Source organism: Rhinatrema bivittatum, chromosome 11 (assembly GCF_901001135.1).
Source record: "Rhinatrema bivittatum chromosome 11, aRhiBiv1.1, whole genome shotgun sequence".
In the NCBI taxonomy this organism is placed as follows: domain Eukaryota; kingdom Metazoa; phylum Chordata; class Amphibia; order Gymnophiona; family Rhinatrematidae; genus Rhinatrema; species Rhinatrema bivittatum.
In genome coordinates this window covers 67,652,423-67,668,328 of record NC_042625.1, presented here as the reverse complement: position 1 = coordinate 67,668,328, position 15,906 = coordinate 67,652,423, and the positions used below count along the sequence as shown (strand labels likewise).

The window sequence follows — 15,906 nt, the reverse complement described above, 5'->3', positions numbered from 1 at the left end:
GCCGGTACAAGTGACAGGGACTGGCACTGCGTATGCATTCACTTCACCCCCGCATGAATTAGACCAGTCCACACGCAGAACTGAATTCTGAACAGTGATTGGCTCCTTTCCTCTCAGTGAAGGGACCATTCCAAGTTCAGAGCTTAATTCTGAACAGGCGTTGGTCTGTTCCCTCGTGGCGGGACGTGAATAAATGAATGCTAAGTGCTGGTATATGGCAGCCTTACAAGCACTTAGGATTCAGCCCAGCAGCAGGTAAAAGTCTCTCCTACTGCTGAGCAGCCAGGGCACTTTTGAAGGTTCAGGGGAGCGAGTGTGGTGCCCATGCTTGTTTAGTTAGGGAAGTTGGAGGGTATCAGCTCAGCCTGTTATATCTTTTTTTCTTGGGACAGGAGCGAGGGGGAATCTGGAGCTGCTTGGCCCTGCCAAATTTGTTTTCTTGTGGGTTGGGTTCTGACTCTGCTAGGTTTTATTTTGCTCTTGCTTATCTAGGCACCTTTAGGCCTGCTGCTTGGCTGACCAGACTTACTTGGATAATGATATCCAGCTTGTGCTAAATTTTGTGCAGTTAAGGAGTTGCTTAGACAAAATTTAGCAAATATTTGAATGTCGAGTTTTGTCAGGCTAACTTAAAAGTTAGCAGGACAAAGCCTTTGTTTATTGCCATCTGTTTTCTAGCTTAAGTCAGGTACCATTGAGGGTGAATAGAAACCATGCATTTATAATTTCCTTTTTTTTTTTTTTTACAAAAATCAGTTGTAAACATTTTTGGAGTAGCTGGGCTCCACGTGGGAGACCTGAGATTCTCCCTCCCACTTCCCAGCACAAGAGAGCACATTTATAACAGGTAGCCCCATCCTCAAAGCATATCTGTAACAGAAAACCATATGAGACAACGCATCTATAACTGGTGGCTCCATAATGATAGCACATCTGTAACAGAAAATCATACAAGCACATCTATAACAGGTGGCTCCATAATGATAGCACATCTGTAACAGAAAACCATACAAGCACATCTATAACAGGTGGCTCTATAATGATAGCACATCTGTAACAGAAAACCTTATGAGACAGCATATTTGAAACATGTAGTCCCCATAATGATAGCACAGCTGTAGCAGAAATCCATATGAGACAGCACATCTATAACAGGTAGCCCCATAATGATAGCACATAACAGAAAAGCATATGAGACTGTACAACTATATCAGGTGGCTCCATAATGATAGCACATTTGTAAGAGAAAACCTTATGAGACAGCACATTTGAAACGCAGTCCCTATAATGATAGCACATATAACAGAAAACCATATGAGACAGCACATCTATCACAGGTGGCTCCATAATGGTAGCACAGCTGTAACAAAAAACCTTGTGGGCAGAAGATCTGGAATGAATAATGTGCCAGGTAACAGCACCTCTGTAACAAGTATCAGCAGCTCTATCCCATGCATGAGATGAGTACCTCCATAGTACACCACATCTGTGGTTAGAAAACCCTGTGGGCCAGAACATCTGGAACAGCTAGTCTGATTTGTGGTGAGTAGCAACTTTCCTTGATGTAAACATTTTGTGGGGGCAATAGGTCATTTTATCAAACAAGAAGCGTGGAGGTGTCTTAAAGTAGAGAAATAGCCCTTCTGACTCACAGGAGCGCATATGGCCTCATGTTTTGCCCATCTTGGCTGGAGGTGATGCTTTCTTGCTGAGCACTCCGTACAAGGCTTGTAAAAGAGGCAAGGACCAGTCATTCTTAAGGTACCACGTGCCTGTGGCTCACATCCTAGTCTATAAGCAGTTTGAGAAGAGGCAAGGGTGCACTTAACGAGTTATGTACAAACGCACGTATCCTGTTTCTGAAGGGGAAGGATATAAATAAGTTATTCTCAGCCTCTGAGGTGCTATAAGGCTATTAGATGGTGGGCTGGAGGCAGAGGGGAGGAGTAGACCAGCAGCTGGAGCAATGCTGGTGCAGGAAGACTGGAAACACTTCTGGGGTACAGTGCACATATAAACAACTTGGTGCCAACAGGAATGCTCACTCTTATTCCTCAATATGCACACACCCCCAGGGAAGCAGTCACTGTAAAGTGGCTTCTATCATCCACCTTGAGCTTGGACGTGTGTGTCACTCTCTAGTAACCACTAGTGCCAGGGAAGTATCAAAACCTCTTATTACTGTAAACAAATACTAACACCTCCCCTCAGAGGATACAACACTGGAAACCATTTCTACAGCATTGGTCCTAGTTAATTCTTATTTTGGACCACGAGAAGGAACATACAATGACTTCTTTCCCTAGCATGACTTGGTGCAGCGAGGACTGAGGTGGGACAATTGATGCCTCTTGCAGTAAATGTGAGATTACGATCATACTTTAACTTAGCACTGGCTTACAGGTCAGGCTTATTTCTGTCATGGTACGTGCAAAACAACCTTATTTAGAGACTGCTGCATCAGGAAGAACACACCATCCAATGCTCGGTGGGTGGCAGAAGCAGGAGAAAGGTGCAGGAGTTCCAGCTGCTGTAGCATTGCTGTGCAGGGAGTGACTTCTGTCCTCTGGAGTATTGTGAGAAGGATGGGAGGAGACAGGACATCCCCCGCGTGCACCTCTAGCTGGAGCCAGACAGGGAGCCCCGGTGGGAGAGGTTCTGGGTGCTAGCGCTCAGTGTTCGGGAGACTGCCAGGTTCCCAGCAGCCTGCTACAGGAAAGAAAAGGAACAAATGGGTGACGGGATGCTTCAAAGCATGAGAACCACACGGGGGTGGAGGCGAGTGGTAAGAAGGGAGGGGAGGTTAGGTTAATGCAAATGTGTGAGCAGATTTTTTTAGGAGCAGGTGGATAGGAATGGGGACTGGTGCATGGAGTTGTGAGTAAGAATATGGTGGTAGGCTGCTCTGTAGCAGTTTGAAAAGATTGGTAGATATGGAGAAATGGTATTGAGATTTATAGGGTTATAAATGACTGAATAGGTATGGCAGTGTATGGGTTACAGAGCAGTATATAAATGGGTAGATGGAGTGTACAGAACTACAAGCATGTGTATGAATGGGTGACAGTATGAGTCAGGGGGTAAAAGGGTTTGGTGTATAGAGGGTTAGGAGTAGGGTACATAGGATATGTGGTAGGAGAGAGATATGGATGTGAGTGGAAGCACGTAAGAGCGACTTCCCATATACACGTTGGTTGGAACATGAAATACCGATGCCAGGTTCATGTTTAAGCACCAGTTTAGGCCATTAAAATGGAAACAATCCACACCAACAAGCAAGCTAAGTATGGAAAGCGTGCTCATTTATAAATATTTCTTCTGCCTTAGGCTCAGCCCAGAAAATTAGTGACATGAAAGGCATGGGATTCACCTGTGCTCCCATTTCCCCCATAGCCCTCTTCAGCGAGGTCTGTTAGAAAAATACACCTTTCTTAATCATCCTGCTACATCAGTGCAGACCCATGGAGAAGTCCCCCTATGAGCAGAGGAGGCAGCGTACACCACTGTCTCTGGGATGTCATCACTACTGCTTAGAGGTGGTTTGGTTCGGGAAAAGCCAGCATTCTCTGCCTCCAGCAAGAGATCCATCCTTCTGGTGGGGCAGCAGGATTGGTCGCACTGGGCCTGCCTTCCCTGGTGGGACTTCCTCGGAAGAAGGTTTTGCTTCCCCGTGTCAAGGGGCCAGGCGTCTGGTTCTCCAGGTTAGCGAGCGCTGCAGTGTATGTTCCCAGCCCTAGAGGAGGTTTGCATTGAGGGCAGAGGGATTCGCTTTAGGCAGTTTGAAAAAAGGATTTAAGAAAGGATCCTCGCTCACGCTTCCTAAATTATTATTAAAACTGTAACATCCCCCCACCCCCACCTTGCTCCTTCCTCCAAGCCTACTGTTAAAATGTGTCGTCGTCCCCCCCCAAAAAAAAAGATTCTCAGGGTAAGGAAAAGGCTTGTGAATTAAGGCTCACTTTAGAGGGGTATTTTTATTATTCTTACTGCAGGGAGTAAGTGGATTTTCCTCATTGTCCCACCTGACCAGTCTAGACACCTGCATTTTTCTCAGCTATCAGCAGATGAAGACAGAGAATGAAAGCTTTACTGGAAAAAAAAAAAACCCCACATAAAGAACTACGATATGCAGCCTCTCTATATTTCTCTGGCTCCAGCAGAGGGTAAAGGTGCAGATCTGCATTCTGAAGATTTTGGTGGACAAAGGCCTCCCAGGGGAGGTAGGTGGAATTGGACCTCTCCCTAGTTGATTAGGGATGAGCAAGGAACGGGGGAGGGGGTCAGTGACCTCGAGCTGGCTTGATCCTGGTACTGGGGGGGGGGGGGGGGGGGGGAGAAGAGGGGTTTCCTGAAAATCAGTGATGCTGGTTCCCTCTTTCTACCCTCCTCTCTCCTCTGATCCCTGGGCTGCCAGACTACATCGAACAAGGAATGAGAGGAAGATTCTTCAAGCAATTGGGCTTCAGCGGGAAGTAGCCTTACAGGTTAGAGACCAGAGCTTATAAGACTGGCTCTCCTACAGTTTCTTTCCCTGGTGAAGGGAAAGGGAGAAAGAGTGCTCTCCAACAATGTAATGGTGGTGGCTTATATGAATAGGCAGAGAGGGGGGGGGGGGGGAACTTGGATCCCAGGGTATCTGAGGAGACCGGTCTTCTGTTTCCATGGGCAGAAGAAAACCTTCTGTAGTTGGCGGCAGCACACACTGCAGGACAGGAAAACATTCAAGTCAAGCTTCAGGTGAATGGAGCTCAGTCAAGAGGTATTTCAGAGGATTGTGGACCATTAGGGCACTCCTCACTTGCATCTCATGGCAACATGCAAGGATACCAAGGCTCTGTTTTTTCGATCGACAGAGAGATTGGCTTTGAAGGAATAGATGCCCTGATTCAACCATGGCCAAAGATGAAGTTAGCGTATTTTTTCCTACCTGACCTCTCATAGGGAAGATCTTAAGAAAAATAGTGAACAAGAGTGTTTGGGTAGTTCTGGTGGCTCCAGATTGGTCAAGGAGACCTTATATTTATAACCTTGTCAGATCTGCATATATCTACTTCTGAATTTCTCAGAGACTTGGTGCCTCTTTGTTCAAGATCCCATTGCCATAGAAGATCCATTATCATTTTATCTTATGGTCTAGCTCTTGAGAGGTCACACTTAAGATGGTAATTTCTACCATGTTGGTCTTGTAAGAGATCTACATCTTTGGCTTATGTTTGGGTCTTGCATCTCTTTGAAGCAAGACCCCTTTTCTATTTTAGCCTTTCTTCAGCATGGCCTCGAGAAAGGTTTGGCATTAAAGTCTTTGAAGCTCCAGTTGGTCACAGTCTTCTCTTACAGGAGTGGAGTTCAAGGAATCTTCTTATCCGAACATTTCTTGTTTACTTCAAGGAGTGAAGAGACACTGTCCCCCTTTCAGGCTGATGGTTCTCTAGTGGAACTTCAGTTTGGTTCTCAAAGCTTTAGTCTCTTCTTCTTTCGAGCCTCTGAAACATGCTTTGGCCAAAGGTCTTTTGTTAAAGGCAGTTTTTTCTAGTAGCTGGTTGGCTAGACATATTTCTGAACTTCAGCCTCTTTCTGTCTGATCCCTTCTTTCTATTCAGTGGTGCTGTTTCCTTTTCATCTGATTTAGTTCATTTCGCTGCCGGCTTTCTCCAGGGAGGAGTGTCAGGGCAATAACAGATCTTTAAAATTTTTAGATGCCCATCGGGTTCTCATTAGATATAAATTCCTTCCAAAAGACAGATTGTTTGGTTTGAAGGGCCACGTAATGGTGATGCAGCCTCTAAGGCAACTTTAGTAAGGTGCATCAAGGAAACAGTTGCTTCAGAGTATTTACTCAAGGGGCATTGGGCTGCCAAGATTCTTCAAGCTCATGCTATTAAAGCACAGTCTTCTTCCTGGGCAAAAGCGATTGCTTTAGCTGCACAGAACATTTGCAAAGCAGCCACTTGGTTATCATTGCACTATTTAACTAAGCATTTCAGATTGAATGTTGTTGTGAAGGAGAATCGGCATGTGGAGTCGGTGTTCTCAGAGCAGCCTTACTTCCTCCCTCCCATATTAGTTGGGCTTAGATGCTTCCCACTTGTGTAGACCAGTGTAGCACAATGATTAGAAATGAGAAATTTTGTTACTTGTTAATTTCCTTTCCTTGAATCCTGCTACACCAGTCCAGGACCCTCCCGGAAAACTAGACTTCAGGGCAATGCTTTACGCATATTTTCCTTCAAAGAGATGTCGTCTATGGCTAGTTCGAGCATTACTCTTTGGTTTTGATTCATCTTTTATTTTTTTTTGTCATCATGTCTCAGCTATACAGGATGTTTAGTTTAACAGGAATTTTTCAAATTTTTTCTCTTTGACAGTCTTCATGTTTATGATATTTCAGTGCTTTTTCCTAAGAATACTGTTTTTTTCTGAACTGCTCCACCTCTAAATAGTAGTGATGACATCACAGAGAAAGCAGTGTACTCGGCTTGTATCTTCTGGCAGGTTGTAAATAACCTACTTGTCTGACTGGTGTAGCAAGATTCAAGGAAAGGAAATTAACAGGTAACAAAATTTCTCCTAATACGGTATATATTCTACATTTTACTTAACATATATGGTGTCAACGTACACATGAAAAGGAGTCTCAGTGAGACAGCTAGAAGTTATGCTTGTATCCAAAATGAAACTAATTACATAAACTAAGAAGTTCAGGGAATGAGTAACTCTAACTATTATGTATGGTATAGCATGTCACCCATTCATTGTATTATAAAAAGGATATGATACAATGAATGGGAGACATCTTATATTCTGTGGTGGTCTGAACAAGTTGGTCACTGAACAATTTAGTTAGTTAATGTATAATGTGCCTAAAATGTTCACCTTTCCCCCTTCTCCCTCAAAGAACTTAAGTGACTTGTTCCAGATCACAGGTGAGTGACAAATAGGAAACCAGAATTAGGATTTCCAGATTCTCACCACCACAGAGATTCTACTTCAGCCTTTTGAAGATTCTGCCCACCCGTGCTCTGGCACTATGATGAAGATTAGGTAAATATATAAATATAACACAAGCAGGAACGGAAGCAGAATTAAAATCAATCCAAAGGATTTGTTGAACGTTAAAAACTAAGCGACAGAACAGCACAGAGGCAGCTCTCACCTGAAGGGGACTGGTACCTGTCCTGCTGTCCACGTTCAGGACGTTCAGTGAGTTGGCTCTTTTCATCCTAGGAAAAGAGAAAAAAGACTTTGTGACTCCGATTTTATCCACCATGAGTGCCAATTTCGCAGCTCATTTCCTGAGGCACAGCAAGGGTGGAATCTGCATCAAAGCTTCTGAAATTCTCTGCCAGTCCTGCACATTTGCATAAAATGTGCCTCTCTTGCATATTAAATACCACTAATTTTATTTTACATTTTAAAGAAAAGTCTTTTTCCAATCTTGTTTGTGTGCCTGAATAATTTATTTTGTATTTTCGTTTTCCAGAACAGGGAAAAGGGATCTCAGGTTACTTATTAAGAGCAGAAAGTCACCAATAGGTTCATCCCAACTGCCCAATTACATTTATTGCAGTCCACGTGGCTAAGAAGATGTCCCCTGCTGTCAGCCAGAAATACAAGGACCTTATCCAAGTCAGTTTTTACCATTTTCCTCTTTTGGGTCACCTTCATTCTAGGTGATTGTGTATACAATTAATGCAAGGTCCTCCCTTCTCTTCAAACACCCATCAGCTCCCTCTACCTCCCCCCCCCCCCCCCAATGCTAGGGAGAAGAAGGGAGGGAATCGAGGAAGAGACGGGTCCCTCTCCCTTCTCTTATCATGCTCCCCTGGCATCATTCCCCCCCCTCCCAACCCACTCCTCCATATTGATGCCTTCCTTCTCATACACACACACCAGCCTCTGCTCCCTCTCACTCACCCGGCCAGCCGATACTCCTCATCTCCCTTCAGCCCCTCTTCCCCTCACTTATACCTCTTTCACCACTGCTGATTGGCTGGCAGTAGGAGGAGGAGAAGCAGTGTCTTGTGCCACATCCTTTTCTGCCACCCGGAATCTGACTCCTGATTTGAACCTCGTGGGCCGTAGAAGAGGAGGATGTAGTATGATGCACTGCAGCTGCTCCCCTCCCCCTTCTCCTCCTCCTGTCAGATCAGCAGCAGAGGTACCAGAATGGGGGGTGGAGGGTAATGGAGATGGAAAATCATGGAAGGAGGGAGCGGTGTGCCCCTACACATTCTTAACCTGGTCCCTCCAATTTCGTGGCAGCCACGGGGATTTCAGGAAAACAGGGGGCCTTGACTATTTGCTGCTGCTACAGAGTAAAGTTAGGGGGGGGGGGCAGGTTGTGATGGGAGGGGAGTTTTCATGCTGGAGTTCTGCAGGGCAGCGCTGAGGTGCATGAATGCCATGAGCTGGCGTAATTTTAGATCTGAAGTTGTCATTCTTCTCACCCAGAATTTGTTGGGGTGGCATCTTGCAGCCCGTCTCCTTTCAGTCGGCGAACGAGTTTCTCGCTGCTGCGGCGGATGGATTCACGTAGTTTGGAGAAGGAGCCGCTCCGTCTCAGGTTCCCCTAAGACCCATGCAAGTATAAAAAAAAAAAAAAAAAAAGAGAGAGGGAAAAATGTTAGCTGTCTGTTCTGCTAGCATTCTTCCCTAACAACCCCTGGAGATGTAGGAGGTGCTGCCCCATCGGCTGCTGACCTGGGGTCATGAGCGGGGAGAAATAAGAATATCTACAGGTGCTGCATCGCACCCCTTAAGTAGGGGTGGCCAACTCTGCTCCTCAAGAGCCACAAACAGGCCTGATTTCAGGGTATCCACGATGAATATGAATGAGATAGATCTGCATGCATTTCATCCATTGTATACAGCTCTCTCTCGTGCATATTATTTATTGTAGATATCCTGAAAACCAGACCCGTTTGTTGCTCGAGGACTGGAGTTGGCTACCCCTGCTTAAAAAAAACCCCCAAAACTCCCTGCTACAGATAAGCGCAGGGCCTCAGGCAGGTGCTGTGGCTAGTGTGACTTTGTTTGCTTTCACTCAGGAATGATGGCCTCTTCCTCCATTCAGACCAGGCCAGACCAGTGGGTTACGCTAGCCAACCAGCAGATGGAGACAGAGACCAACGGGCTCGCTGATGTCCCCCCTCACACACCTCCGTGCTGACGCCAGCCTGCCAGTATTCTCTGTCTCCAGTGGATGACTGACTGGTTAAACAAGATGGGGGCTCCTGAGGTGAAAGACAGGTTCTACCTCCCTCAGTTAAGCAAATAACTCCTGCTTCAGTTTACAGGCAGAAGTGAAAGGTATTTACATTGTGTTAAATTGTTGTGTGTAACTTTCAGGTATGTACGATTCCTTTTGTGCATCACTTAGAGCTTCAGCGATAACGATTTAAGACATTTTAATAAAGCTGTTGGGGTAGCTCCAGGGATGATGGCAGTTGCTCACTCCCTCTGTTGAGCTGGTGAGGGGCAGGGGGCTTCCAGGGGTATTAGAATTTTCTCTCTCCTTCTCTGTCACTTTCAGCCCCCCTCTTCATCTAAAGAAGCCTTTTGATTTTTAGGAGCTGTGCTTTTGAAAGCTTTTGAGGCTGATGCAGGTAGCTGAGCGTTAAAACACTGGGCGTTTGATTTCAGCGCATGGTTGTAACGCTCAGCTTAATATATATTTTAACTCCCAACGCAGTAAGCTAATGCTATGCAAATACATCGGGGTGTGGGGGGGGGGGGCTGATGCAGTAAAGTGTAAGTAAAAAGACGCGTCCATACTGGGCAGATCCTCTTATTTCAGCGGGGGTTAGTCTAGCGCGTCCAACCGCTCGTTAACCTGTGCGCAGGGTGGGGCACACTTTATTACATCAGCCCCTAGGAGTTAAAAAAAAAAAAAAAAAGTGTCCAAACTTTATAATGTGCTTTCGGGACAAAACGAAAGCGCATTTCAACTTGGGAAGGAGGGGGCACGCATCCTTGACAGACCATTATTTTAGTAAGTGATGGTAGCCGCTGCCACCACTTAGCTTGATAAATACTGATTTATCTGGCTAATTAGCAGCGGGTAGCAGCTGCCAGATAGCCGGATAAGTCAGTACTTAAATCGGTTAAATGGCGGCACTTACCTGGACTGCTCTCACCTTTAACCTTTTTTTTTTTTTTTTTTTTTTTAGCAGTGCTGGAAACTTAACTCCAGCTCTGTCCCAGGAGTTAAGTTTCCAGCACTAAAATAATGTGAGCTGGCCAAAAGTAGTCTCTCTGCATTGGGCAGTACTGTTTAATGCCCGCATTTGCCTGGGATTTTCATGCAAGGGCACTAAGCGGTACTCCCATATCTAGGGACGTTCATTTTCTGCACACAAACACCTTGCTGTATCGGCAGTACATTCTGTGCACAGAAATATGCGAACGGCTGAATGCATCTTTCTGCATTGACCAGTTAGTCTACGGTCTCAATAAAGTAAAAGGAAAAAAAAAAAAGGAAAGTAAACAAAAGGCTTTCAGGGAGGCTCCAGAGCTGCAGAAAGACAATTAGCTCCCTGAAGGGGATCATTTATTGCTAACAGGGAAAGGTACATTTTTAGAGTTTGCAAGTGCTGCAGGGAAGATAGGGGACCCGCGGGGAGTTGGAAGTGGAGGAGAGCAGGAGAAAGACCTTGCTGTGCTCCGCATGTCATGTGCAGAAGGTACAGGCTGGGGTGGCTAAGGCAGTTTGCAGGGAGTGTTCTCTGGCCCGGACAGATCTTGCTCATTGTGATTTTGTGGTGGTGGTGGGAGGGTCTAGTGTTCCCAGTGTCATCGCAGTTATAGATGAGCTGACGGATTCTCCGTCTGTCCCAGCGGCCGTTTTACAGCAGCTCGGAATTTTGGTGAACCCTTATCTGGACCAATTGGCTGCGATAGGGGCAAAGTCCTTTCAGGAGAACCTTTCTGATCCAAGTCCTACAGGAATTGTGCTGGATTGTCAGTGTTTCCAAGAGCAATCATCATCTTAGACACTGGAGTATCTGAGGGCTCACTTCGATACGAAGCTGGATCAAGTGTGTTTAACAGACCAGAGGGTCTACTATTACTACCGTCAAACCCTAGGATCCGTGATGGCACGGGTACACATGCATCTCCTTTAGAAGCCCTTGCTTTCCAGATACAGTCCCCAGTCTCAAGCGTATTCAGAGAGGATACCGCTCCCAGGATCACCGAGGAAGAGACTGCAATGGTGGCTTGACATAGAGCACTTAAACGCAGGGGATGGAATTATTGGCCCCCTCCTGGGTCATAGTGACCCCTGATGCCAGTCTCTCAGGCTGGGGAGTACGCTGCCAGGAGCTGTTTGTTCAAGGAAAACTGGTCTCCAGATGAGGTGAGCTGGTCCACAAATCAAATTAGAGACCAGGGCGACTTGCCTAGCTCTTTCAGAGTGATGTTTGACAGTGCTACAGCAGTGGCAAACATAAATCATCAAGGAGGAACTCAGTCCACAAGTGCCAGTGGAGATGGATTCACTGCTTCCTAGGGCGGAAAAAAGAATGTACAGGCTCTATCGGCATTACTCACTGCAGGGGTGGACAATACCGAAGCAGATTTCCTCAGTCATCAGGTGGTGGATCCCGGGGAATGTTCCAACATCTTTGACTTGCATTTATAGTGTTATTTGTGTTTTGTTGTTTATGTTGTATAACCTGGTTTTATGTTTCTAGCTTTAGTTAGTTTGATTGTGTATGTGATTTCCTGTTAGCTGCCATGAATTTATGATATGGCGGGATATAAAAATTTTCAAATAAAATAAATAAATGATCCCTCTCTAAGGAGACTTTTGATCACATTGTAGCAAAGTAGGGCTTAGCCAATTGGGATCTAATGGCAAGCAGCCAGAATGCGAAGGTTCACCGGTTCTTTGCTCGTTGTGCGGAATTGATGCCCTACTTCAGAAGTGGCCAACAGAGGAAAGTTTTAAACATGTTTCCTCCTTGGCCTATGACAGAATTCTTCACCAGAACCCTGAGTATCCAGGACTGGTCCTGCTTGTAGCCCAGATTAGCTTTGCTGGCCAGGGCATGCAGATCTTCAGAGACCGATGTGCCAAGGTCCAGTTTCACAAGGCTCCGGCTCGGTTTTGTGTTACAGTTTGGCCCTGGAGAGGGCACATTTAATGAAAAAGGGTTATTCTCCAGCTGTAGTAGCTACTTTTCTGAAGGCTAGGAAGTTTTCCACTTCCTGGGCTTATGTACGAGTTTGGAGAGTATTTGGTGTAACATCCATCAGAGTACCCTTGTGGCCTACCTGGTTCCTTGATTTTGGAATTTTTGCAAGAAGGCCTGTCTCTCAATCCTTTGAAGATTCAGGTGGGAGCTCTCTCTTGCCATAGATATCGAATTATGGCAAACTGATTTCTTCTCATCCTGATGCTTCTTCATTCTTGAGGGGGATTAAACACATCCAGCCTCTGCTAAGGTTTCTAAATTCCTCAATGGGCTGTCAGTTTGGTTTTATCTTTCTTACTCCTTTTGAGGATATCTCAAAGCTACTTTCGCTGAAGACGGTCTTTCTTGTAGCAATTTGTTCAGCTTGAAGGACATCCGAGTTACAGGTGCTTTCATGTAGGGATCCTTTCTTGTGCATTCAGATTTATACAGATCCTTCCTTTCTTCCCAGAGTAGTGTCAGAGTTCAATTTGAATCAGTCAATCTCCTTGTCTTCCTTTTCTAGACAAGCTTGTGGAAGATTCCGCGATCCTTTGGCAGATGGACGCAAGGAGACTTCTTTTAAGATATATCGAAAGGTCACAAGTGCTTTGCAGCATTCTGATCACTTCTTTGTTGTGTAGGAAGTACACAGATTGGCCTCCAGAGCTTCAGTGGCACATTGGATTAAGGAGGTGATTATGGCAGCTTATGTGGATGCTGGAGTGCTACTGCTGAAATTAGTGTGGGCTTATTCTATGAGAGCTCAAGCTGTTTCTTGGGCAGAGTTATATTTGGTTTCTCCTTTAGAGATCTGTAAAGCACTCAAACAATAACAACCCTACTTATGAAAAGGTAACACTGCAATTATTACACCAATACACCCATTAGGAAAACAGAAAAAGCCAAGCTGCTATAGATCCTTACACACTAGCAGACTACGTCAGTTCAGTTCTACATGCAAAATACAAAAAACAGATCCTCACCAAATTCAGAATAAAGAGACTATAAAGTAGTAATACAAATGTGCAGACCAAAACTGAACTGTAAACCATAACAAGCCAGCCAGACTGTGTGTGCAGTGCAACAATGGATAAACAGAAACATTACAATTCCTCATAAAATAATAAACAATAAAATCAGGAAATATAATTCTTCAATAGAAATAAAACCATACTAATAAAAAAATATTTCAAAACAGCTGACAAATAGAATAATTTAAAACTCATATCAATTTTCCAAAGACCAATAAAAGATTTCAAAACAGCAGACGCAAACACCACTCCATACTTAAAATTTAAAAAGGATAAAAAACCCTCTGCTGTCCATACCTGAGATCTTTTGATCTCCGGATGTCCTGAGATTATCATGGATTATCAGGGGTTGTTGCTCATAATCTTTCACCTCTCTCTAGTACATACACACATGCTCATTCACAGAACATGCTCTCACATGCACATAGACACAGACATGCTCTCTCTCTCTCTCATTTCTTCCCCATCAGAAACGCAAGTCCAGCAGCAGCAGCCTCCTCCTTCAGCCCAAGTGGCAGGCAGACCTTTTTAACTTTCCTGAGGCTGTGGGGGCTGATGCTGCTCCACTTCCTGTGTCTGCTCAGCAAGGGAATACTGTGTGGGTCTGGGTCAATACTGCCACTTTCTCTTCTAGCTGCAACAGCATGGCCTCTCCTTCTTCCCGCCTCCATGGACCCACCACTTCCTCTTCTGGGCCACGCAGGCAAGAAGAAGGAGAAGCCATGGAGTTGCTGCCCCCATACCGATGACGCTCTAGGTGGCCATCTAGTGCTTCTACCAGCTCTGGTCTGGCCTGGTCTGACTGGATGAAAAGTGAAGTTACTACATACCCGATAATGTCCTTTATTTTAATACAGTCAGACCAACGCAGAACCCTCCCTTTGCTGCACATTCCAATTATTGTGTGGTCCTTTTTGCCTCTTTGAGCAAATAATTTACAGGTAGAAGGACATATTAGCCAGTTGAAGCATATTCATACTACTCTGCAGGTAAGCTGTGTATTTTTTTTTCCTTGTTTGGGTTTTCCAGATTCTGATTTTATTGGAAGTCCATTGGTTTCAAATAATTTATAGATGTATAAAACCAAGAGTTGGTTGAAAAATATAAAACCAAGGAAATATTGTTTAAGAGATTTTGTTTTTAAGCTTGCCTACAATTTGCTTGTTACAGAAATACTGGCAGACTGGTGTCAGCACAGAGGTTTATAAGGGTGACATCAGCAAGCCTATTAATCTCTGTCTCCATCTGCTGGAGGGTGTGCATAACACTGATCTGGCCTAGTCTGACTGTATTAAAGCAAAGGAAATTATTAGGTAATTTCACCTTGAGCACTTACAGAAGGGGGCAGGTGGGAGGAACCAGAAGAGACTCTGCTATCATCGAATTATCTGTTTCCAGTGGGCAGTGTTAGTAAACTGAGGGGGGAGGGAATCATTTTTAAATTTACTGGCCTAATGCTATCTTTCCAGGCCAGTAGATTGCGGCAAATAAACCTGTAAGGGGGGGGGGGGGGGTAATTATAGCCTGCTGTTCATGAATGCCCCTAGTGATTCTACCTCTTCCCATCCTCCCCTGCCAAGTGGTGGCATTATCCTGCCGGGCAGGACCTGCTGCACAAGGACTTACCCTGGCCTGGGTGTTGCTGGTGCCCGATTGATTCTCACCTGGGGAAAGAAAAAAAAAATGTATCAATACTCAGAGAACGACAAAGGTGCACAGCACACATTCCTCCCCCCTCACCACAACCAGTCGGAGTGCCCACAGTTCCAGATCTTGAGAGAGATGCAGATCCAGTTCTAGCCTGAACCTACTACATGCATTTAGGTGTAGTGTCCCAGGGTCATGATTATAGGAACAAGTAAAAGCAAGCACTGCACCCGGGAGGTGGTTAGAGCAGCAGGCTGAGACCCAGGGAAGCCAAGGTTGAAATCTTGCTCCCAGTGACACAAAAATGTTTTACTCTGTAAGCCAATAAGGAGATGCGGTTATAAATGCGCTAAAAATCTAAGTTTTTGTACCTGAGGCAATGGAGTGACTTGCCCAAGGTCACAAGGAGCGACAGCAGGACTCAAACACTGGTCTCCTGGTACATAGTCCACTGCTCTAACCACAGCTATTCCTCCTCCCCACAGTGCCCTAGAAGGGGGTGATGTCAGCTAATAGGATTCTTCTCTGTCTCCATCTGCTGGGAGGGGTGCTAAATCCATACATCCTTGACTGGTCTGGTTGGACTCAAAGGAAGAAAATTATCAGGTAAGAAACCTAAATTTTCCCATTTAAATGTATCATGTCCAATTATGTATTTTACCTGATTGTTCTGGAAAGAATGGTGGCATCAACATGGTTGCTGAGTTTATCAAACTTTCTGGGAGGGGGGTTGGCCTATGGGCCTGAAAGTTAATTTGGGGGAGGGATAGGGGTTGCACGAGGCTGAAGGTTCACCAAGGGAGCCTCACACTCTTGTACCAGCCCTGTCTGTTCCCATACCAGGCTATATCTCTTACGGCTGATAGTCCTGCGTGTCTATCCTACTCTCTTTTGAATTTTTATACCATTTTTGCCCCAGCCCCTCTACTAAGAGGCTGTTCCTTGTGCCTTTCGCCCTTTCTGTGAAGAAATGTTTCCTTACATTAGCCTTCCTTCATGACCTCTTGGAGCTGACCTAAAACAGACAACTTGTGATAGCCCAGTCCTTC

General features: G+C 45.2%; 1 protein-coding gene across 6 annotated transcripts in view; it reads right to left on the bottom strand.

Moving 5' to 3' along the window:
• Positions 1-668: 668 nt before the first annotated feature.
• The window catches only part of KLC3 (kinesin light chain 3), a 34,389-nt gene continuing 19,151 nt past the window's right edge, over positions 669-15,906 (bottom strand). For 2 of the 6 annotated variants that reach the window (XM_029571705.1, XM_029571710.1), the window contains exons 10-13: positions 14,837-14,874; positions 8,448-8,569; positions 7,154-7,220; positions 669-2,709 (exon numbers count right to left, since the gene is read on the bottom strand). In XM_029571705.1, coding sequence (XP_029427565.1) covers positions 2,620-2,709; positions 7,154-7,220; positions 8,448-8,569; positions 14,837-14,874 — 317 coding nt within the window. In that variant the 3' untranslated portion in view covers positions 669-2,619. The other 4 variants (XM_029571706.1, XM_029571707.1, XM_029571708.1 and 1 more) reach the window with 4 other exon arrangements.